The 23,512-nt window shown below is 41.7% G+C and overlaps 1 protein-coding gene across 7 annotated transcripts in view; it reads left to right on the plus strand.

Moving 5' to 3' along the window:
* Positions 1-23,512, plus strand: part of DENND1A (DENN domain containing 1A) — a 1,561,519-nt gene that overhangs the window by 1,001,871 nt on the left and 536,136 nt on the right. For all 7 annotated transcript variants that reach the window (XM_073600378.1, XM_073600371.1, XM_073600373.1 and 4 more), the window contains one exon: positions 22,614-22,739. In XM_073600378.1, coding sequence (XP_073456479.1) covers positions 22,614-22,739 — 126 coding nt within the window. The remainder of the gene's footprint in view (positions 1-22,613; positions 22,740-23,512) is intronic.

Below are 23,512 nucleotides of genomic sequence, written 5' to 3' on the forward strand. Positions count from 1 at the left end.
CACACCTGTCTATATAAGACATTACAGCTCACAGTGCATGTCAGAGCAAATGAGAATCATGAGGTCAAATTAACTGCCTGAAGAGCTCAGAGACAGAATTGTGGCAAGGTTACAAAAACATTTCTGCTACACTTAAGGTTCCTAAGAGCACAGTGCCCTCCATAATCCTTAAATGGAAGACGTTTGGGACGACCAGAACCCTTCCTAGAGCTGGCCATCCAGCCAAACTGAGCTATCGGGGGAGAAGAGCCTTGGTGAGAGAGGTAAAGAAGAACCCAAAGATCACTGTGGCTGAGCTCCAGAGATGCAGTCGGGAGATAGGAGAAAGTTGTAGAAAGTCAACCATCACTGCAGCCCTCCACCAGTCTGGGCTTTATGGCAGAGTGGCCCGACGGAAGCCTCTCCTCAGTGCAAGACACATGAAAGCCTGCATGGAGTTTGCTAAAAAACACCCGAAGGACTCCAAGATGGTGAGAAATATGATTCTCTGGTCTGATGAGACCAATATAGAACTTTTTGGCCTTAATTCTAAGCAGTATGTGTGGAGAAAACCAGGCACTGCTCATCACCTGTCCAATACAGTCCCAACAGTGAAGCATGGTGGTGGCAGCATCATGCTGTGGGGGTGTTTTTCAGCTGCAGGGACAGGACGACTGGTTGCAATCGAGGGAAAGATGGATGCGGCCAAGTACAGGGATATTCTGGACGAAAACCTTCTCCAGAGTGCTCAGGACCTCAGACTGGGCCAAAGGTTTACCTTCCAACATGACAATGACCCTAAGCACACATCTAAAATAACGGAGTGGCTTTACAACAACTCCATGACTGTTCTTGAATGGCCCAGCCAGAGCCCTGACTTAAACCCAATTGAGCATCTCTGGAGAGACCTAAAATGGCTGTCCACCGTTTACCATCCAACCTGACAGAACTGGAGAGGATCTGCAAGGAGGAATGGCAGAGGATCACCAAATCCAGGTGTGAAAAACTTGTTGCGTCTTTCCCAAAAAGACTCATGGCTGTATTGGATCAAAAGGGTGCTTCTACTAAATACTGAGCAAAGGGTCTGAATACTTAGGACCATGTGATATTTCAGTTTTTCTTTTAATAAATCTGCAAAAGTGTCAACAATTCTGTTTTTTTCTGTCAATATGGGGTTCTGTGTGCACATTAATGAGGAAAAAAATGAACTTAAATGATTTTACCAAATGGCTGTAATATAACAAAGAGTGAAAAATTCCAGGGGGTCTGAATACTTTCTGTCCCCACTGTGTATATATATATATATATATATATATATATATATATATATATATATATATATATATATATATATAATATACAGCGTGTGTGTGTGTGTGTGTATATATATATATATATATATATATATGAAAATCAATAAATCCTGATATACTGATGGCCAATCTCATTTCTTGAGTGAGGACCTAGAATGCCAGGACAGTACAATTCCCACCCAAAGGACCACTTTTTGGAAAGTACACAGTCTAAGGCATTTAGTAAGAGACATGGACATTTTTTTGAAAAAATTAAGCAATTAAGTAATATTTGTTTGTTTTTGTTTTTTTCACATTTTTTTTTACTTCAAACATACTATCATTAGTGCAATACAGCATCATAATATGACTGGTGTGGCGGTGATCAGGAATACCGACTGAAGACATTCACATTCATGAACAGCTTGCTTTTGTTTGTGATTTGTGATTGGATAAGCTAATTACATCGTACAGGTAGCCAGGTGTGATTGCTTTCCCCATGCGGGTAAACACGGTCCTGCATAGATGTACATTTATGTACGCCCTGTGTGAATGAGGCCTAAATCTCACCCCAAATTCTGTAAGATTAGCAGTCAAAGGCAGCATGGTTTCTCATACAGTGGATTACAGCTGTCAGCTGCAAGCACGGGAGTACCTAATTGTATACAAGATGGTGATCTGTTTGATAAAACTCTAGGAAATAATGTCTTTGAACTAACATAGCAGGCTGTTGCGGTCAGGGGTTAGGCTCTAAGACCAGTTGCTATAGCAGTAGCGGAACTACCACCGACCAGCAGAATAGGCACACAGGTAGTCACCCTGGTGAATGATGCAGGCTCATCTGAGGTGCAGGGTCTAAGTACTAACCAGTGTTTACCAGAGCTCCTGATGATGGAGATGGCTTTTGCTGCGTGTTAGCACCAGGTTGCAGTCCTCAGGATCACCTCACCAGGAGGTGAGCAAGCTGGGGTCCAGTAACAGATAAGCAGGTAAGGATCAAACAGAAGCGCAGTCAGTAAACAAGCCAAAAGATCAGTATTATTATTATTATTATTATGCAGGATTTATATAGCGCCAACAGTTTACGCAGCGCTTTACAATATAAAAGGGAGACAATACAGTTATAATACAATAAAATACAAGAGGATTAAGATCACACTGGTGGCTACTGAGGAAGCCCAATGAGAGGATGAATCGTGAATAGAGGGGATGAGCCGAGTCTGTGAGAACAAACCAATGTTTTATATGCTTATCTGATGTTTTTACTTTACTGATTAAAAGCGGAGCTGAACCTAAATGAGAGAGTGAAGGAGGGTCCTCCCTGGAATCAGCTGTAGTGAAGCCACCAGTGTGAACAGCCAGTTTAAGGAGCATAAGATTCTTACCACCAATAAGCCGAGAAGTAGAAAGGAATGAGGAGGATTTGAATGCAAGATCTTTTCTATGAGGTTTTTAACTCATACTTGAGAGTTACTGAGGCCCATGGGAGATTCACGGCATCAAGGGTTTGGAGCATACAGATAATCTATTTGGTTGCACCTGTCTGGACGTTCCTCTCGCTCAAGCAAAGGCCTCGGCTGGGCTGTAGCCATCCGCTTGCTTCCGCTTGCCATCTGGTAAGCGAGTTTTTCATTAGGTGGTGGCACTTAATAAGGATCTAGCTCACCTGGGTGTTCTTTGTGGATTTGTTTGAACTGCAATTCACTACCTTGGAAAATACAAGCCATTGTTGGCCTGCACATCTACATAGCGCAGCTTCTCTTTCCCATTAATAGCTTAATAAGAAGGTTATTTTCACTGAGGTAGGAGCTAAGACGGTTGTAGACTAAGCGTTCTAGAAGTTTAGAGGTGAATGGGAGCAATGAAATGGGTCTTAAGTTGTTCAGGTTGGTAGGGTCCAGTGAGGGCTTTTTAAGAATAGGAGTGATCTGCGCATGTTTTAGAGGGGAGGGGAAGATGCCACTAGAGAGGGAGAGATTGAAGATGTGGGTAAGGGAGCATAGGATAGAAGAAGAGGGTGACCGTAGTAGTTGTGAGGGAACAGGATCCAAGGGACAATTGGTTAGGTGGGCATCCGAGAAAAGTTTTGTAACCTTTTCAGTAGTAGCCAATTCAAAAGAGGAGAGTGTTGAATGTGCTGCTAGGCAAGGTATGTTGGGTAGGGAAGACGTACGCACAGTGGAGGTGTCCTCACGAATTGCATCGATCTTGTCTTTGAAGTGATTGGCAATCTCTTGGGCAGTGAGTAAGTTAGTGGGTGGGGGACGAAGCAGAGAGTTAAAGGTTGAGAAGAGCCGACGGGGACTGGATGACAAGGAATTAATAAGAGAGACAAAGTAGGCTTGTTTGGCAACTTGGAGGCATGAATTGTATTTTAGAAGGGCAGATTTATATAGGGTGAAGTCTTGCAGGCATTTGGTTTTACGCCACAGTCGTTCAAGAGCGCGGCAATGTCTCTTGAGATTTCTAGTGTTGTCAGTTTGCCAGGGTTGTAACGGTCAGGGCCTGATTCTGTGTGTGGTTATAGGAGCAAGTGCATCTAGTGATGATGAGAGTGAACTGTTGTAGACAGAGGTGGTCAGGACAGGACAGGGGAGAGATTATGTCATATAGGTGGTCAGTAGCAGAATAGATAAGAGAAGGGTTAAAGTGGCGAAGGTTTCTACAAGTAATTGTTTGCTGCTTGGAGGGATGGGTGGTTGGATGGGTGGTGGTCAGTAATGAGTAGTTGCAGATTGGGATCAGGCAGAAGCGTAGTCGAGGAACAAGCCAAGGGTCGATAATGAGTGGTAGCAAAATATGGACGTCAGCAGGGAAGACGGGAGCGAGATACTGGCAGGAGAGAGCACAATAATCTGGCAAACAGGAAGTGCAGTGACATGGCTTAAATCAGAAAGTTACTGGGAGGAGCGAAGAGTTCCAAGACAGGATCATTCAAGGATTTGTCCCATGAACTGTCCAGCATTCCAGGTAGCTCGGCAAGCAGAGACATCACCTGACACAGCAGAGGTTCTGGATTTAAATCCAGGCCCTGACACAGGCAATCAGGCTCCAGCTTTTGAATGAGAACAGTCATATTACCAAATGCTATATTTAAGACAAACTTTCATTTTCTCCACTTTTTACAAGTAGGCAAGAAAATGGTTGTGATTTAGCTGTATGAAAAACACTTGAGCCGTGCATGGCAAACTGTTGGAAAAATGCAAATCTTTTACTTTTGTATTGTTACTAGCAAAAACAGTATTTGCTCCCAACAACTTACCTTCCTAAGTTTTGTATGAGTTTGATTAAAGTAGAAGTACAGCCAAAGCTTATTTGGTTCAGTCATTTGTGCATCCGCCCACATACCTGGACCGACACTCGGCTCAGCCTCTCAGCGGGCCATTGGGAGCCTGAGCCGGCCGCTCCTGCTCTCTCCATAGCCCAATGCTCTGTGAGTGTGGGGAGGGGTAGGGTCAGAGCAGGGAGCTGCTGACTGACAGTCACCAGCTCTCTGCTCATGGAGCTGTGAGAACCGAGCGTTTAGTGGTGTTCAATTGCTCGGTTCTCAGTGTTAGATCCGGCGGGAAACAGATCCAGCAATTCATGCATCCACCTAGGTAAGTATGATTCTCTTTAAAAAAAAAAACAATACTCCTTTTTTAAAGCAAACTAAATTATGTAAGTAAATCTGCATTTACAGGTACAAAGAGTTAAAACATTAGCTTATGCACTTGAGTTTTTGAGTTTTGAAATCTGCATGTGTGAGATGGTGTCCAGTTGATATTTTGATATTTGCTCAGTTTCAATGAGTGAGCATTCACCCTTTGTGTAAATGGTAATTAGATCATTAGGAGATCTGTACATGCACCTGAAGAGTTCAGCTTTGTGAATACGGAGTAATTACACATCTCAGCAATGAAAGAGATGGGTCAGGCTAGGTTAAGTGCGTAATAATGCACAGGTGGAGCAGAGGCTTTGAGAAGCCAGAAGCAAAGGGGTTAGGCTGATGTGTTTCAAAGGATGGAAATGTCAATGGTGCTACTATTGATACTGTTCTTTTTTTGCTCAGCCTTTCAAGTTTTGAATGTGGTGATTTAAATTATTGAAAAATATAAGGAATTTAGTTATGCACAACCAGGCACAGCATTTGACTTGTTTATGATGACTCAATTCAACTTGCTAACTTGTTGCAGAATAACTAGTCTTTTTAGCATTATTTGTTTGTAAATTGTGTGTAGTAAAAGTCTAGCAGGGATTGTAGGAACAGTCGTCTGGTAACTGGCTGCAGAACTGTTTCTCTTTATACTGCACTCAAAAGGAAATAACATGGTCCATGGATGAAGAATCCTCCTTAACCATTGCTCATTTCAGAATAACTTAGGCATCATCTTCAGCTTCCCACATATGGAATACCTAATTATAGAAAGGATTTGCTTGTATTACATTGCTCACATATTACAAGTATCCATTGAAGTGTTTCGGTGCATATATATCTTAGTTATAACAGCAATACATATACAAAAGCTTTTTTTTTTCATTAATATATATTGTCCTTATGCCTAAGACCCAGATAGGCTGAAACACGTCACTTCATATACCCCTGATATATCATGGTCAGTGTACAAAAGGGAGGGCAGAAACTGACAGGATCAGCCAGGTATTTCAGGTGATATGCGGGCCCGAATTACACTGCACAAGCACTGTGCTGTATATAATTCTTTAAAGGATCATGATCTTTATTTTTATTTCTTTGGGATAACAAACACTTTAACCACTAGCCGACCAGCCAACGTCATTCTACGGCGGTAGGTCGGCTCTTTCCCGCAAATCACCGTAGCTGTATGTCAACCCTTTAAACAGCTAGAGCCAGCGGGGGAGCCGATGCTCGTGACCGGCGGTCGCGATGACTGCCAGCCACGCTCAGTCACGGACATGAGAAACAAAACGGGGTAGAGGGTAGAGGGGGAAGTGCCAGGGAGACCGAGCATCCCAATAAGTACACTCCATTGAGCGACATTGGTGAAACCAGTCAGGGACCAGCACTGCTGGAGCTGAGGGACTCTCCTAGCTGCTAGGGGAAGAACTTCTCCAGTGAGAGTGGGGGGGAAGCGAAGGGAAAGGAAAGACAGATTCTGGTGGTAGGGGACTCAGTTCTTAGAAGGACAGAGAGGGCAATCTGTAACAAAGACCTGAAGCTCCGAATTGTATGTTGTCTACCGGGCGCTCGGGTTCGACACATCACAGATCTTGTGGACAGATTACTGGGAGGGGCTGGGGAAGACTCGGCGGTCATAGTGCACGTTGGCACCAATGACAAAGGCAGATGGAGTGTCCTAAAGAACAATTTTATGGACTTGGGAGCTAAATTGAGGAAAAGGACCTCCAAGGTAGTATTCTCAGGAATACTACTGGTACATCAAGCCACACCAGAAAGGCAGAGGGAGATTAGGGAAGTAAACAAGTGGCTGAAGAGCTGGTGTAGTAAGGAAGGGTTTGGGTTCCTGGAGGACTGGGCCGACTTCTCAGTGGATAACAAGACTATAGAAGGGATGGACTGCACCTAAATGAGCTGGGAATGAAGATGGCCAAAAACTTAGAGGGGTTTTTAAACTAGGCGACGGGGGGGAGGGTCCAGAGGTAGAGATAGTCAGCACGGAACATATTGCAGAGGGCATCGGTGATAGGTTGACCAAAGCACGTAAACCCATGGTAAGTATAGTAGCAAGTCCTAGTTTCAATCTCGGAAAACACCCAATAAGAGGATAATGTGCGACCTGTCTAAACTACGTGGCATGTTCACCAATGCCAGGAGCCTGGCAGACAAGATGGGTGAACTAGACATACTGCTGTACGAGGAGGGTTTGGATTTTGTGAGAGTTTGAGACCTGGTTCAAGAGCTCTCATGATTGGCTGGCACGCATTCAAGGGCATACTCTTTATCGCAAGGGTAGAGAGGGTAAAAAAAAGGGGGTGGGGTATGCCTATATATCAAGAATAATGTACAAGTGAATGTGAGCGATGACATCACTAAGGGAGCTAGGGAGGAGGTGGAATCCTTATGGGTAGAGCTCCAAAGGGATGAAGCTAAGGGGAAAATAATACTGGGAGTATGCTATAGACCCCCTAACCTGAGGGAGGAAGGGGAGACAGATCTCCTTTCACAAATTGGATTAGCAGCAAGGATGAGAAGTGTTATCATAATGGGAGATTTTAATTATCCAGGCGTAGACTGGGCGGAGGGAACCACACATTCATCTAAGGCTCGCCAGTTCCTAAATGTCTTGCAGGACAATTTAATGGGTCAGATGGTAGACGCACCAACTAGAAATAAAGTGTTACTGGATCTACTGATTACCAACAATACAGACCTGATCATGGATGTGGAAATACGGGGCAATTTAGGTAACAGCAATCACAGGTCAATTGGCTTCAGTATAAATCACACAAATAGGAAACATAAGGGGAATACAAAGACACTGGATTTCAAAAGAGCCAACTTCTCTAAACTACCAACCTTGCTAGAAGGCATAAATTGGGATAAAATCTTAGGAACAAAGAACATGGAGGAGAGATGGGTTTGCTTTAAGAGCATATTAAATAAGGGCATTAGCCAATATATCCCATTGGGTAATACATTTAAAAGAGCAAACAAAAGTCCTGGATGGTTTAACTCCAATGTAAAAATGCATATAAAAGCAAAGGAGAAGGCCTTCAAAAAATACAAGGTTGAGGGATCATCATCAGCATTCAGACTTTATAAAGAATGCAACAAGAAATGTAAGGGTGCAATAAGGATGGCTAAGATAGAACATGAAAGACACATAGCGGAGGAGAGCAAAAAAAAATCCCAAGAAATTCTTTAAGTATGTAAACAGTAAAAAAGGGAGGACAGACCCATATTGGCCCCATAAAGAATGAGGAAGCACATCTGGTTACAAAGGATGGGGAGGTGGCAAAGGTATTGAATTTATTCTTCTCCCCAGTCTTCACAAGGGAATCATGGGGCTTCAGTAACCAAAACTGCAGTGCTTATCCTCATGACACATCACAGGATGCACCTCCATGGTTAACAGAGGACAGAATTAAAATTAGACCTGGCAAACTTAACATTAATAAATCACCGGGACCAGATGGCTTGCACCCGAGAGTACTTAGGGAACTCAGTCAAGTAATTACCAGACCATTGTTCCTAATTTTTACTGACAGTCTACTGACTGGAATGGTACCAGCTGATTGGAGAAAAGCCAATGTAGCACCAATATTTAAAAAGGGCCCAAAATCCCAAAATGCATCCCTGGGAATTACAGACCAGTTAGCCTAACATCAATAGTATGTAAACTCTTGGAGAGGATGATAAGGGACTATATACAAGATTTTAGTAATGAGAATGGTATCATTAGCAGTAATCAGCATGGATTCATGAAGAATCGTTCTTGCCAAACCATTAACCTTCTATGAGGAGGTGAGTTGCCATCTAGATAAATGAAGGCCCGTAGATGTGGTGTATCTGGATTTTGAAAAGCATTTGACACAGTTCCCCATAAACGTTTACTGTACAAAATAAGGTCCGTTGGCGTGGACCATAGGGTGAGTACATGGATTGAAAACTGGCTACAAGGGCGAGTTCAGAGGGTGGTGATAAATGGAGAATACTCAAAATGGTCAGGGGTGGGTAGTGGGGTCCCCCAGCATTCTGTGTTGGGACCAGTCCTGTTTAATTTGTTCATAAACGACCTGGAGGATGGGGTAAACAGTTCAATCTCTGTATTTGGGGACGATACTAAGCTAAGCAGGGCAATAACTTCTCCGCAGGATGTGGACTGGGCAACTACATGGCAAATGAGGTTCTATACATGGCAAATGCAATCTATACACTGGGGGGGAGAACCTCTGGGGGAATCTAGGATGGAAAAGGACCAAGGGGTCCTAGTAGATGATAGGCTCAGCAATGGCATGCATTGCCAAGCTGCTGCCAACAAAGCAAACAGAATATTGGCATGCATTAAAAAGGGGATTAATTCCAGAGACAAAACGATAATTTTCCCGCTCTACAAGACTCTTGTCTGGCCACACCTAGAGTATGGTGTGCAGTTCTGGGCACCAGTCCTCAGGAAGGATGTACTGGAAATGGAGCGAGTACAAAGAAGGGCAACAAAGCTAATAAAAGGTCTGGAGGATATTAGTTATGAGGAAAGGTTGGGGGCACTGAACTTATTCTCTCTGGAGAAGAGACGCTTGAGAGGGGATATGTTTTCAATTTACAAATACCGTAACGGTGACTCCGCAATAGGGATAAAACTTTTTTGCGGAATGGAGTTTAACAAGGCTCGTGGCCACTCATTAAAATTAGAAGAAAAGAGGTTTAACCTTAAACTACGTAGAGGGTTCCTTCCACATGCGGTGGTCTCAGCAGGGGGCATCGATAGTTTCAAGAAACTATTAGATAAGCACCTGAATGACCACAACATACAGTGATATACAATGTATTACTGACATAATTACACACATAGGTTGGATTTGATGGACTTGTGTCTTTTTTCGACCTCACCTACTATGTAACTATATGTAAGGAGAGACAGATTGTCTGTTCCTACTAGCTAGGAACAACGATCTGGCTTCTCCTCTAGTCAGTCACATCCCATACAGTAAGAAACACACTGAGGGAACACATTTAACCCCTTGATTGCCCCCTAGTGTTAACCCCTTCCCTATCAGTGACATTTACACAGTAATCAGTCCATTTTTATAGCTCTGATTGCTATTCTCCCAAAAAAAGTGTCAAAAGTGTCGGATCTGTCCGCCACACTGTCACAGTCCAGATAAAAATCGCTGATCGCCGCCATTACTAGTAAAAAAAAAAATAATAAAAATGCCATATAAGTGCCATAAATCTTTCCCATAGTTTGTAGACACTATAACTTTTGCGCAAACCAATCAATATACGCTTATTGCGATTACTTTTACTAAAAATATGTAGAATATATATCGGCCTAAACTGATAAAGAAATTTGTTTTTTGTTTTTTAAATTGGGATATTTATTATAGCGAAAACTAAAAAATATAGTTGTTTTTTTTTTCAAAATTGTCTTTTGTTTTTTTGTTTATAGCACAAAAAATAAAAACTGCAGAGGTGAGCAAGTACCATCAAAAAATAAACTCTATTTGTGGGAAAAAAAGGACGTCAATTTTGTTTGGGCACCACGTCGCAGGACCTGTGCAATTGTCAGTTAAAGCGTCGCAAAAAAAATGGCCTGGTCATTAAGGGGGGAAATCCTTATGGGGCTGAAGTAGTTAATGGGTTGGTCTTATTGATCAAGTTTTGCACTTCAGAATGCATTTTTAAGCTGGCTAAAAGCTAGAAACTTCACATGAATAGAATAAAGTGTAAACCTTTGGGAAGCCCTAGATTAGACTGGAAAGGATCAACCTTTAGGGGCATGGCAGACTTTGGAGTGTTATTAGATGGGGCATGGCAAGACTTTGAAGTGTTAATACACTTTATATTTTATTTATTTTTATTTTTAGTAGCTCATGACTTCTTTCTTACTTGAAAACCACACCCAATGCAATCTTATATTATATATTGGGGTTTGGGGGGGGGGGGGGGTTTCTAAAACTGGAGCGGACAAAATATGGAGAAGCTGTGCACACCATTCACATTCCATTTTTTTTTTTTAATAAGAGGTCAGTTATATCTGGTAAATGATTCTGAGCCACTGAGATGTACCTTGGAGGTTGGAAGCACTAGCATTTTACATCACTGAGAGTGAAAATTTGCACGCTTGACACATGTGTGGAGTAAATCAAAAGAACACTGATGTGGCTTATGGACTTATGCATTTGATGTATTAATATGTGTTATTAAATTGTACTTTATCTGCACAATTGGTTTGTGCATTTTATGAAATTTATATTTTACTTTTCATTTAATATTTTTGATTATTGACTAGGGGGGTTTACCTATTTATTTATGCTTTTATGTATTGATTTGGGGCTGTATTTTGTATGAGATTTTAACATCTTCTAGGATATTTATACAGGGGATGAGCACATAATTTAGTTGATGTATCTAATAAGGGGTTTAGGAAGGAGAATTAGAGTATTTTGTTTCAAAAATAGGTAATGATGTGGAATAAACAATGTATACAAATATTGAAAAATGCTAAAATAACAATTTAAAATGTGTAAATGAAAACAAGATTTATCAAACACCTTGAAAAAAAAGAAAGAAAAAAAAAAAACCTTTCTGCCTGCAAACTTTTAAAACATGGTTATTCTTATGTCCTGAGGCAGCGCAAAAATAACAACAATAATTTTATTGTTGTCTTATTATCCAATGGGGAGTAAAAGAATTTAGAAATTATTTTGTTTTGACGTATCTTTCAGTATCTAGATAAGTGACTATAACCTTTCTTTATACTGTCCCTTTCTTCTGTATGGAAAATAAGTAGTGCTTTTGGCTGTAAGTTTAAGTGATACCCCGGACCACTTTGACTGGAAATGGATCCAAATTGCCTTAAGGACTAAAGTTAATTATGGCTGGACAGCGAATTATCTGACAAAGTATCCTGCATTATACTAATGGTGTGAATCTCAGTGGTCACATTAATTTCCTCAAAGGTTCTGTGAACATTCTTGCTTAATTAAAATAACCTTCAGTGATATTTACGTGGGGCTGAAAATAAGCCTTGCACTACATATCAGTTTGATCTGTTCCTGCGCTGGTGTGACCTCACTTAGCAGTTAGTGTTTCTGACTTAAGCTGACTTCAAGGAAAATCTGCTAAAATGACATTTCTATTTTAAACAGAAATGATTTTAGATGAATGAGCACAACTAAAGGCCTGATCATTAGACAAACAGGGCATTAATTACTTACGTATGCTTGGCTCTAAATGCACAAGTTCTTTTGCTGGTATTGACAAATGGTTATATTTGTTTTGTATCTTATTTTTGCTTTTTAAAGGATAAGTTCACCTTTCATAACATGTTACACCTGTATTCAGAGTGTAACCTGTTACTAAATCAGCAGCCCCAGCACCACGGTTTCAGAAACTCCACCATTCCTGCATGCTGCATCTTTGGTTTGCTTTCTGAAACCTCACCTGAACTGCACAACTTTTCAGGAGTTCCTCATCATTAGAAGTCTATGGGAATACACAGCTAACCTGCACAAAACCTGTGGGTTAGCTGCTCTTTGCCCAGAGCTCAGAGGGACCACACCAGAGTAGTGTGAAGCCACCCTAAGAAACACATCTAAATGTTTTTTCAATTGATCTAGCCTTCCCAATGACACCACCAACTCTGGAAGGGAGTTCCTTGTCCTTACCGTTCTAACAATAAGAAGAAAAAAAACCCTTATGCAGTCTAAGGTTGAACCGCGTCTCGTCCAAGTTTATTGTGTGGCCACGTGTTTTCTTTAGAGAGCTTAGATTAAATAGCCTCCTCCCAATGTCAGTATTCAAATATTTGAATATTGTGATCATTTCCCCTCTTAGGCACCTCTTCTCCAGGGAGAATAAGGTTAATATTTGTAGTCCTTCCCTCAGCCTCCTTTTTAGCTTTGTTGCTCTTCTCTGGACCCTTTCCAATAAAGGATATGTTTCCCAAGGATCGGTCGCCAAAACTGGGCAGCACAATCAAGATCTGGCTTAACCAGAGTTTTGTAAAGTTTTATCTCTTGAGTAAATCCCTTTTCAATGCATGCTAATGCTCTGCTATCCTCTGCTATCCTTGCTTGCTATATCTTGGCATTGCATGCTGTTGCTAAATCTGTGATCAACTACAGTAGGGCCCTTAAATCTGTTTGCATCCTTGGTTCCCCCAGAGGTTCTCCATAGCGAGTTACTTGCATGCATATTTTGAACTCCTAAGTGCATTACTTTACATTTTTCAATATTAAACCTCATCCCCAATTTAGCTGCAAATCCCTCTACTTTAACCAAGTCTTCTTGTAAAGTTGTTACAGCCTGTTGTGAAGTCGTTGCCCTGCTTAGCTTTTTATCATCAGCAAACATTTGGATTAAACTATTTATTCAAGCCTGTGTGTCATTTATGAAAAAAGTAAACAGAAATGGTCCCAATGAGCTCTGGGGTACCCTGCCCACAACTCTAGACCAATATGCTAAAAATCACCATCCTCTGGATGCACTCCTGCAACCAGTTTTCTATTCACGTACATACCATGTCGTCAATGCCAAAGGACCTTAATTTGTAAATTAAAAAAGTATGGACCTGTAAAAAAATGTAAATATGCATACTCTCCCCCATGCTCTAAGCCCAAGAACAGAGTGATTGCATGATCGCACAGTTCTCGTTCTTCCAGGAGCAGAGAGCAGTGACTGTCAGTGCTGGGCTGGGGAGGGGGCAGGAGCAGCTGGCTTTGGCTCTCACCCATTATAGATATGGGGAGATATTCTGTAATCTTAACTCACTTCCTTTCCTAGGGTGACAGTGCTGCTTCACCATATACAGTAAGTGAGCACTGCCACCCTAGAATAGAAATTGTGTTACTGGCAGGGTTACCATGTAAAAAAAAAAAAAAAAAATGAATAGAAAAAAGTCTTAATGTAAGAAAACACACTAAAAACACAAAACGCATCTAAGGACTGGTAAGCTGTAATATATTACATTTTTATTCTTCATTTACAATTACAGGAAATTTACTAGGGCACATATGATGGCTGTCATTATTTCCCTCCCTATCTGAAATTGCTAGCTAGCTTGGCTGTCTCTAACTTCCATGTTTAGAAGTGATCCAGAGCAAGCACAAAGCTTAAAAAAGTCAAGTCAAAGCTAATCTGCATATTGCATACTGAACCAATGATTTGAGTAATCTCTGAATCCCTGAATCAGAACAAGTCTTCAGATAAGGAATTTCTTCTTGCTTCATGCTTGCTCCAGGTCAGCACGTAATGAATGTAGAATCCAGGCTAGCAATTTTAAGAGGAATGTAAACCTCTGTATTTTTCTATAAAGATTTGCTACCTCATTCACACAGAGTGGTTGTAAAGCTTTGTGTTTTTTTTTTTTTTAAATAACAAACATGCCTATACTTACCTGCTCTGTGCAGTGGTTTTGTACAGAGCAGCCCCAATCCTTTCTTCTGGGGCCCCTTGCCGGCACTCTAGGCCCCTCCTCTTCATCAAGGGCCCCCAGGGAAAGGGGCACCCATATGTGCTTGCTTTCGAGTCTCGTTGCTGCGTCCATTGGCAAAGACAGCAGGACTCGACCCGGTACCCCTGTTCCTCTGTTACCAGATTTGATTGACAGCAGTGGGAGCTGCTAGCTCCCACTGCTATCAATCTGTCCAATGAGGAAAGAGAAAGCGGCGGGAGCCGCTGCGCTCGTGCACATCTCTTGATCAGATGGGCTCGGGTAAGGTAAAGGGGAGGAGGGGGTCTGCTGCAGCAAAGAAGGTTTGCCACCTCTGCCGTTTTTATTTTTTGCGCTATAAACGGAAGAAGACCGAAAAATTTGAAAAAAAATGATATTTTCTACTTTTTGTTATAAAAAAATCCAATAAACTCAATTTTAGTCATACATTTAGGCCAAAATGTATTCGGCCACATGTCTTTGGTAAAAAAAATGTCAATAAGCGTATATTTATTGGTTTGTGCAAAAGTTATAGCGTCTACAAGCTAGGGTACATTTTCTGGAATTTACACAGCTTTTAGTTTATGGCTGCCTATGTCATTTCTTGAGGTGCTAAAATGGCAGGGCAGTACAAACCCCCCCCAAATGACCCCATTTTGGAAAGTAGACACCCCAAGCTACTTGCTGAGAGGCATGGTGAGTATTTTGCAGCTCTCGTTTGTTTTTGAAAATGAAGAAAGACAAGAAAAAACTTTTTTTTTTTTTTTTTTCAATTTTCAAAACTTTGTGACAAAAAGTGAGGTCTGCAAAATACTCACTGTACCTCTCAGCAAATAGCTTGGGTTGTCTACTTTCCAAAATAGGTTCATTTGGGGGGGTTTGTGCCATCTGGGTATTCCATGGCCTCCAAAACTGTGATAGGCAGTGAAGAATGAAATCAAAAATTTACGCCCTTAGAAAGTCTGAAGGCGGTGCTTGATTTTCGGGGTCCCGTACGCGGCTAGGCTCCCAAAAAGTCTCACACATGTGGTATCCCCGTACTCAGGAGAAGCAACAGAATGTATTTTGGGCTGTAATTTCACATATTCCCATGGCATGTTTGAGCAATATATAATTTAGTGACAACTTTGTGCAAAAAAAAAAAAAAAAAATTGTCTTTTTCTCGCAACTTATGTCACAATATATATAAAATATTGGTAAACAGCAAAGTGCAGCGCTATAAGTATATATGTGACATATAAAAAAATGGTCCCACCAAGTGACGTAATATCAATCAGTAGATAGATGAACAAAATCAGTCAATCAAAAACAAACTTTGTTCACAAATGCGTGTGAAAAAAGTATATAAAACAATATAAATAAATAGTCCAAAGCATAATATTGAGTCCACAAAAAGATAGGGAAAAAAACACCCATCCAGGAGAGATGTGATAAGGAGAATTAGTAGATGATCCACCAAGGAGTGTGTGAATAGAGTCTGCTTACCGGACGGCGATGACCGCTATTACGGCAGTCTCGCCCAGCATAGGGATTATGGTCTCCCAAAACCACAGGTAGAAAGCGGGACCAGTAGCTTTAACACTCGATCACAACCGGAAATAGAAAGCAAAACACATCCATAGCGCAATAACGTATGATAAAAGGATTGAATAGAATAAAGGAATTGCACTTACAATTTAGCAGAAAAAATGTAGCATGAGAGATATTAGACACAGCGGCGGTGTCTCCATGTACCGCTATTCACTTCCTGTACTGCAAGGCCCGTCCGAGAACGTGATGACGTCACCGTCGTAGGCTCCTCCCTACGCGTTTCGTCATGATAGGACGTCGTCTGGGGATTGGCCGGGGAGGAGCCTACGACGGTGACGTCATCATGTTCTCGGACGAGCTTTGCAGTACAGGAAGTGAATAGCGGTACATGGAGACACCGCCGCTGTGTCTAATATCTCTCATGCTACATTTTTTCTGCTAAATTGTAAGTGCAATTCCTTTATTCTATTAAATCCTTTTATCATACGTTATTGCGCTATGGATGTGTTTTGCTTTCTATTTCCGGTTGTGATCGAGTGTTAAAGCTACTGGTCCCGCTTTGTACCTGTGGTTTTGGGAGACCATAATCCCTGTGCTGGGCGAGACTGCCGTAATAGCGGTCATCGCCGTCCGGTAAGCAGACTCTATTCACACACTCCTTGGTGGATCATCTACTAATTCTCCTTATCACATCTCTCCTGGATGGGTGTTTTTTTCCCTATCTTTTTGTGGACTCAATATTATGCTTTGGACTATTTATTTATATTGTTTTATATACTTTTTTCACACGCATTTGTGAACAAAGTTTGTTTTTGATTGACTGATTTTGTTCATCTATCTACTGATTGATATTACGTCACTTGGTGGGAACATTTTTTTATATGTCACATATATACTTTGCTGTTTACCATACTTTAGGAGTCAGATACTGGACTTTTTAGGTGCTGGCAGCTTTTTTTCTTTACCATTTATTTTTTGTTTCTTTAGATCTGAGTGCAGCTTTGACTATAGTTTGGGTTTTTATATATATATATAAAATATTCCATGGACTCGACATGCCTCTCAGCAAATAGCTTGGGGTGTCTACTTTCCAGAATGGGGTCATTTTGGGGGGTTTTGAACTGTCCTGGCATTTTATGCACAACATTTAGAGGTTTATGTCACACATCACCCACTCTTCTAACCACTTGAAGACAAAGCCCTTTCTGACAATTTTTGTTTACATGAAAAAATTATTTTTTTTCTGCAAGAAAATTACTTTGAACCCCCAAACATTATATATTTTTTTAAAGCAAATGCCCTACAGATTAAAATGATGGGTGTTTCATTTTTTTTTCACATAGTATTTGCGCAGCGATTTTTCTTTTTGGGGAAAAAACACACTTTTTTAAATTTTAATGCACTAAAACACACTATATTGCCCAAATGTTTGATGAAATAAAAAAGATGAGCTTAGGCCGAGTACATGGATACCAAACATGACATGCTTTAAAATTGCGCACAAACGTGCAGTGGCAACAAAATAAATACATTTTTAAAAGCCTTTAAAAGCCTTTACAGGTTACCACTTTATATTTACAGAGGAGGTCTACTACTAAAATTACTGCCCTCGATCTGACCTTCGTGGTGATACCTCACATGCATGGTGCAATTGCTGTTTACATTTGACGCCAGACCGACGCTTGCGTTCGCCTTAGCGCGAGAGCAGGTGGGGACAGGGGTGCTTTTTTTTTTTTTTTTTTTTTTTTTTTTTCTTTATTTTTTTTTTCTTTTTTATCTTATTTTTAAACTGTTCCTTTCATTTTTTTTTTTTTTTTTTTTTAATAATAATTTTTATTGTTATCTCAGGGAATGTAAATATCCCCTATGATAGCAATAGGTAGTGACAGGTACTCTTTTTTGAAAAAATTGGGGTCTATTAGACCCTAGATCTCTCCTCTGCCCTCAAAGCATCTGACCACACCAAGATCGGTGTGATAAAATGCTTTCCCAATTTCCCAATGGCGCTGTTTACATCCGGCGAAATCTAAGTCGTGAAATGCTCGTAGCTTCCGGTTTCTTAGGCCATAGAGATGTTTGGAGCCACTCTGGTCTCTGATCAGCTCTATGGACAGCTGGCTGAATCACCGGCTGCATTCTCAGGTTCCCTGTTGAGACAGGAGAGCCAGAGAAAAACACGGAAGACGGTGGGGGGGGGCATTCCCTCCCACTGCTTGTAAAAGAGTCTAGAGGCTAATTAGCTGCTAGGATTGCTTTTACATGAAAGCTGACCGCTGGCTGAAAAGAATTATACCAAGATGATACCTAAACCTGCAGGCATCATTCTGGTATAACCACTCAAAGTCATGAATGGCGTACCTGAAGACAAAAAAATGGTTAGCAATAAAACACAGTAAACGGTAAAGTATAAAAAATTGCATATCTGAAAAGCAAACGTGATAAAACATAATAACAATAAAACATTGCAGAATAGAATACAGTAAAAAAGAGCAGAACAATAGAGAGAGAATAGAGAGAGAGAACAATGAAACGACAACTATTATTTCTTATTTTATATATATATATTTTTTTTTTTTATACTTTTTTGTAACTAACTTTTATAACTGTAACCGGTTCCAGGTTCGGGTCTCTCAAAATGCGATGACATCTTGGGAGACCCTGTGAAAGTGTGCCTAGTCTGTGCAATGCTGTACCCTGCGCTAATACTCAACTAGTGTATGGTAGCGTTCAAAACATTCACCAATGCAAAGACCAGGATTGTCAGGACAGGAGGGACAATAATAGCGGGTGTCTTTTTGGTGGCAGCGGGACACTACTTGTGCTTGCCACCTCACCAGCTTGAACTGCACTTATGGGACTCGCCACGTCACCAAGTGTTACTGCAGTGCTGGTTTGACTACGACCGGGGTGTACTAGGCCGCTGGTGCTTGCCAGTTCACCAAAATGCTACCAAAAAAACTGTTAGCGATCGCAGGGATGAGGCCTGACTCTGCGAATGCTGCAGTTATGCGTTTAGTGTTTTGTAAGTGACAGTGATCGATCGATACTGCACTTGGGTGGGCTGGGCTGGGCCGGGCAGAGGGGCAAAACGCAGGTGCTAGGAGGTATCTGGGCTGATCCCGCTAACACTGCGTTTTTGGGAACCCTAAACTGCTGGGGACGGTAGTATAAATCTGATTGGATCAGATATTGATCCGTTCAGATACTATACCACTAAGGGAGGTGTACGGTGCGTGCGTGGGTGTTAGCGGTACTGGCACTAACCTGACGCTGCCTGGGGCTGGTGCTTGGCAGTTCACCAAAATGCTACCAAAAAAACTGTTAGCGATCGCAGGGATCAGGCCTGACTCTGCGAACGCTGCAGTTATACGTTTAGTGTTTTGTAAGTGACAGTGATCGATCGATACTGCACTTGAGTGGGCTGGGCTGGGCCGGGCTAGCAGGTATCTGGGCTGATCCTGCTAACACTGCGTTTTTGGGAACCCTAAACTGCTGGGGACGCTAGTATAGATCTGATCGGATCAGATATTGATCCAGTCAGATACTATACCACTTAGTGACACTGGCGACGGGGGGTGATCAAGGGGTTAAAACTTTGTTAGGGGGGTATCCTAGACCTAAAGGGGGCTAACCCTAACTGCCCTACCACTCTAACTGTCACAAACTGACACCATGCAGTAATCAGAAAAAAAAAACAAAAAAAAAAAACTGCTTGGTGTCAGTGTGACGGGGGGGGGGGGGTGATTGGGGGGTGATCGGGGGTGTAAAGTGTGCCTGGCATGTTCTACTGAGTGTGTGTGTGTTTTACACTTACAGTGATGTCTTCTCTCCTCGGCGCCGGAACGGAAAATACCGAGCCGAGGAGAGATGACATCATTTCCTTTGCTGCTGTTTAGCATACAGCAGCAAAGGAAGATTCTCATTGGCTGGGAGTGATCGCGAGGGGGGGGCCATGAACGGATGGTCTCCCCCTCGCCTCTCATCGCTCTCAGACCAAAGCCAACCGCCTCAGGCATCGGGGGGGTCCGGTTGGACCCCCCGCCCGTGGGAGGCAGATCGCGTACAGGTACGTGATTCTGCCTGCCCGTGCCATTCTGCCGACGTATATCATTGTGAGGCGGTCGGCAAGTGGTTAAGATGAAAAATCTTAAAATGTTGGAAAGTCACTATATGGCTTTACATGTATCCCCCCCCCCCCCCCCCCCCCGGATTATGCCACCGTTAACTATGTTTTTCTAAAATGAAAAGGCTAAATACCTTTTCTCACACCGCAGCTGTGCGGTCACATGATCCCCCCTGCTCGTCTTCCCCGATCTATGGAGAGAAGCGGCAGATGCCAGCTGGCCAGCACAGGGGGATCCTGTGATCGTGCGGGAAAATATATTTAGACTTTTCATTTTAGAAAAACACCCACACTGTAGTTAATGGCAGCATAAACCAGAGGAGCTACATGTATATTTGCTGCATATTGCAGCTGAATAACGGCGGGGGAGGTGGGGAGTAAAGCCACTCTCATGCTGACAGGCAGGGAGTGAGGGGGAGAGGGGAAAGACTCACAGCAGAGCAGAGGGCTGAGAGAGGCATGTAACCGGACCACGGTAATCGTGGCTCAGTGGTTTTTATTTTTTACACTATAAACAAAAAAAAGACCGACAATTTCGAAAAAAAGAACAATATTTTTTTTTTACTTTTTGCTATGATAAATATACCAAAAAAAATAAAATAAAATACTTTCATCAGTTTAGGCCAATATGTATTCAAAGTTAGTGTCTACAAAATAGGGGATAGATTTATGGCATTTCTTTTTTTTGGACTACTAATGGCGGTGATCTGTGATTTTTAGCCGAACTGTAACATTCCGGCGAACAGATCGGATACTTTTGACATTTTTTTGGGACCATTGACATACATATATACAGCAATCAGAGCTAAAAATAGCCACTGATTACTGTATTAATGTCACTGGCAGGGAAGAGGTTAACACTAGGGGGCGATCAAGGGGTTAAATGTGTCTTAGGGAGGTGTTTCTAACTGGGGGTTATAGGACTGACAGGGAGTAGAGAAAGCTGTTCCTGATTACTAGGAACAGCAGATCTTTCTCTACTTCCCTGACAGAAAATGGGACTCTGTCAATCCGTTCTCTCTGTGAGGAACGATCGTGGGTGGTCGGCCACCCACAATTTTTTTTTTAAGGTGACAGTACAACCACTTTAAGTGTACACTTATACAGGGGCCTTGTTTGATCGCACAGATGTATTCCGTGCATTCCCAGGAAGGTAGTCCCATTCATGTAATTAAGAACGCTGGGGCTGCACAGTGACAGCTGCTGCTGCTCCTCCCAATTTGACAGCCGCGTAAGTGCAAGTGTGTGTGTGGGTACCCGAACATAGTGTACAATTGAGAACCTGCATCCTAATTGATATGAATGGCATTGCCTGCTGTTTCAAAAGGTAGGGGTGGACCCACTGGCTCTCTTACCTACAGGTGCCGTGTACTTAAGGTCGACATTGGCTTCTGTTGTAGCTGATATATTTGATATTCTGTCCATTCTCGATGTTCACCTGTCAGCTAAATAAGTTAGCTTGGTTCCATAGTGGTTGCTTTATTAGATCAATTTAATTCTTATATTACTATGCTTCTCACTTGCCCAGTCGAGGATTGGGTGGGTGTAGTCCTGTTTGACCCTTGCGCTGGGCCTTCAATGTTGTCCTGAAATAAGGCCCATTTTTTGGTCTAGCCTTTTCTAGAAATATAGCTGCATATGTTTTACAACATGGGACTCTTACGTATACCCACATTGATACCTGCTTATGGACTTTTTTATGGTTCCATGGTTGGACCCTTCCATTGTCACTCTCCGTATACTGCCTATGTTGACAGTTTTATTCTATTTTTGTACTTGACTTTGTCTACCTACAATGTTCTTTTACTATTTGAAATTGTAATCAAAAGATTGAAACAGAATGGCACTGCCTGCATGAGGATACACAGAAAATCTGTGCATTGCTGTGCAAGCAAATACGACACTTGCATGGGCTCACGCTTAAGTACTACTCTGTGAACAAGGCCTAAGGCATTTTGATTCCAGTGTTATGATGCAGGTGGATGGCACAGGCACATAGTCCAGCCCTACTGCCTGCAGCATGTAAAACTCTATCAGAAGCTGAAAGCTGCTGCGGCTGAATAATGCACCTAGTGGTACTAACATCTATGAATGTCCAGAACACAAGTGCAAAGGCAGGATGAAAAAAGGTTTTCTGCAACTAACCTAAACAAAAATATTTGGACCAGTCAGGCATTCAACTCTCTTTATCAAGTACATCCGATATTTAGAACCAGCTGTTTGAAGACATTTTGCTCAATCCTTTTTTCACAATATAATATTTTGGAAATATGGATAAAACTGAACTCTAGGCAGATGTAAACTACACAGCTTAATGCAGCTCTGTATTGATAATTGAATAACTGCATGTTTTTTTTTTTTTTTTTTTTTTTAATGCAAGCAGTATGAGTACCTTATTTGACTTAGTATCAGCATTTTGCAACCCCCTGTACAACAGAGCTCAAACTAAGAGAAGGAGAAAGAATAAAATGAGCCCGTTACTCTGCTGTAGTGTTTTTATATGCAATAGCTGTATCTTTTACATATCTCGGATCAAATGTTTTAGGATTAGTATGAGATTTTTAATCACTGTGTGAAACACTTATTCATGATTTTCCCTTTCCTGCTTTACAGGTTTCTGCACTGAAAAACAGACTTAGAAAGGTCTCCACAACTACAGGGGATGGAGTGGCACGAGCTTTCCTCAAAGCCCAGGCTTCTTTGTTTGGAAGCTATAGAAGTGCACTGAAAATTGAGCCAGTAAGTGCAAATTGTTTTCATGTAACCCCTTCCAGACTTGAGTAGTTTTTGCTTTTCAGTAATGATTTGTTTTTCTAAAAATGAAATACAAAGGAAACTGTTAAATATGAAGCTGAAATACAGATACTGTATGTAAACTGCTTTATCATCCACATTGATTTTGTTCAGGCAGCTTTGTGATCAATTTTGATCTACACAGCCAAGTAGATGACTCTTGTGTTTCTTGGTTTGGTTTTGTGCAAACTTTATGCCTCTGCCCTGCTCTTGCAGAGTATACCTTGGGCTATTCATTGTGACATAGGTATTTGAATCACAGAAGAAGGAACCTACAGAGCTTTAAAGTAGTTCTAAAATCTAAAGCCTAAATATTTTTTAATGTTAATGCATTCAACGCAATAAGGTAAACATGTTTAGGCATCAGTATATCCCTGCCTTTTTTTTTTACTTTCCCGAGTCCTCATACGATCCAGTGCTGTGCACATCTGTAGCTCTTTTCTCCCCTCACTTCCTGTTCTCACAGGCTTTGCTGAGTCAGCGGGAGCTATTGGCTCCTGCTGCTGTCAATCAAGGCCAGTGATGATGAAGTGGGGGGTGAGTCCTTTTGTCTGTGTCAATAGACACAGAAAGCGAGGCTCAGGAGTAAGCTTGCATAAGTGCCTCCATAGAAAGAAGCTTTCCACTCACCAGAGGGGGGAAGCCAGGAGTGCTGGTGGGGTACCTGAGAAGAGGTGGTTCGGGGCTGCTCAGTGCAATTTCATTGCACAAAGCAGGTA

This window comes from Aquarana catesbeiana, linkage group LG09 (assembly GCF_042186555.1).
Source record: "Aquarana catesbeiana isolate 2022-GZ linkage group LG09, ASM4218655v1, whole genome shotgun sequence".
Taxonomy (NCBI): Eukaryota; Metazoa; Chordata; class Amphibia; order Anura; family Ranidae; genus Aquarana; species Aquarana catesbeiana.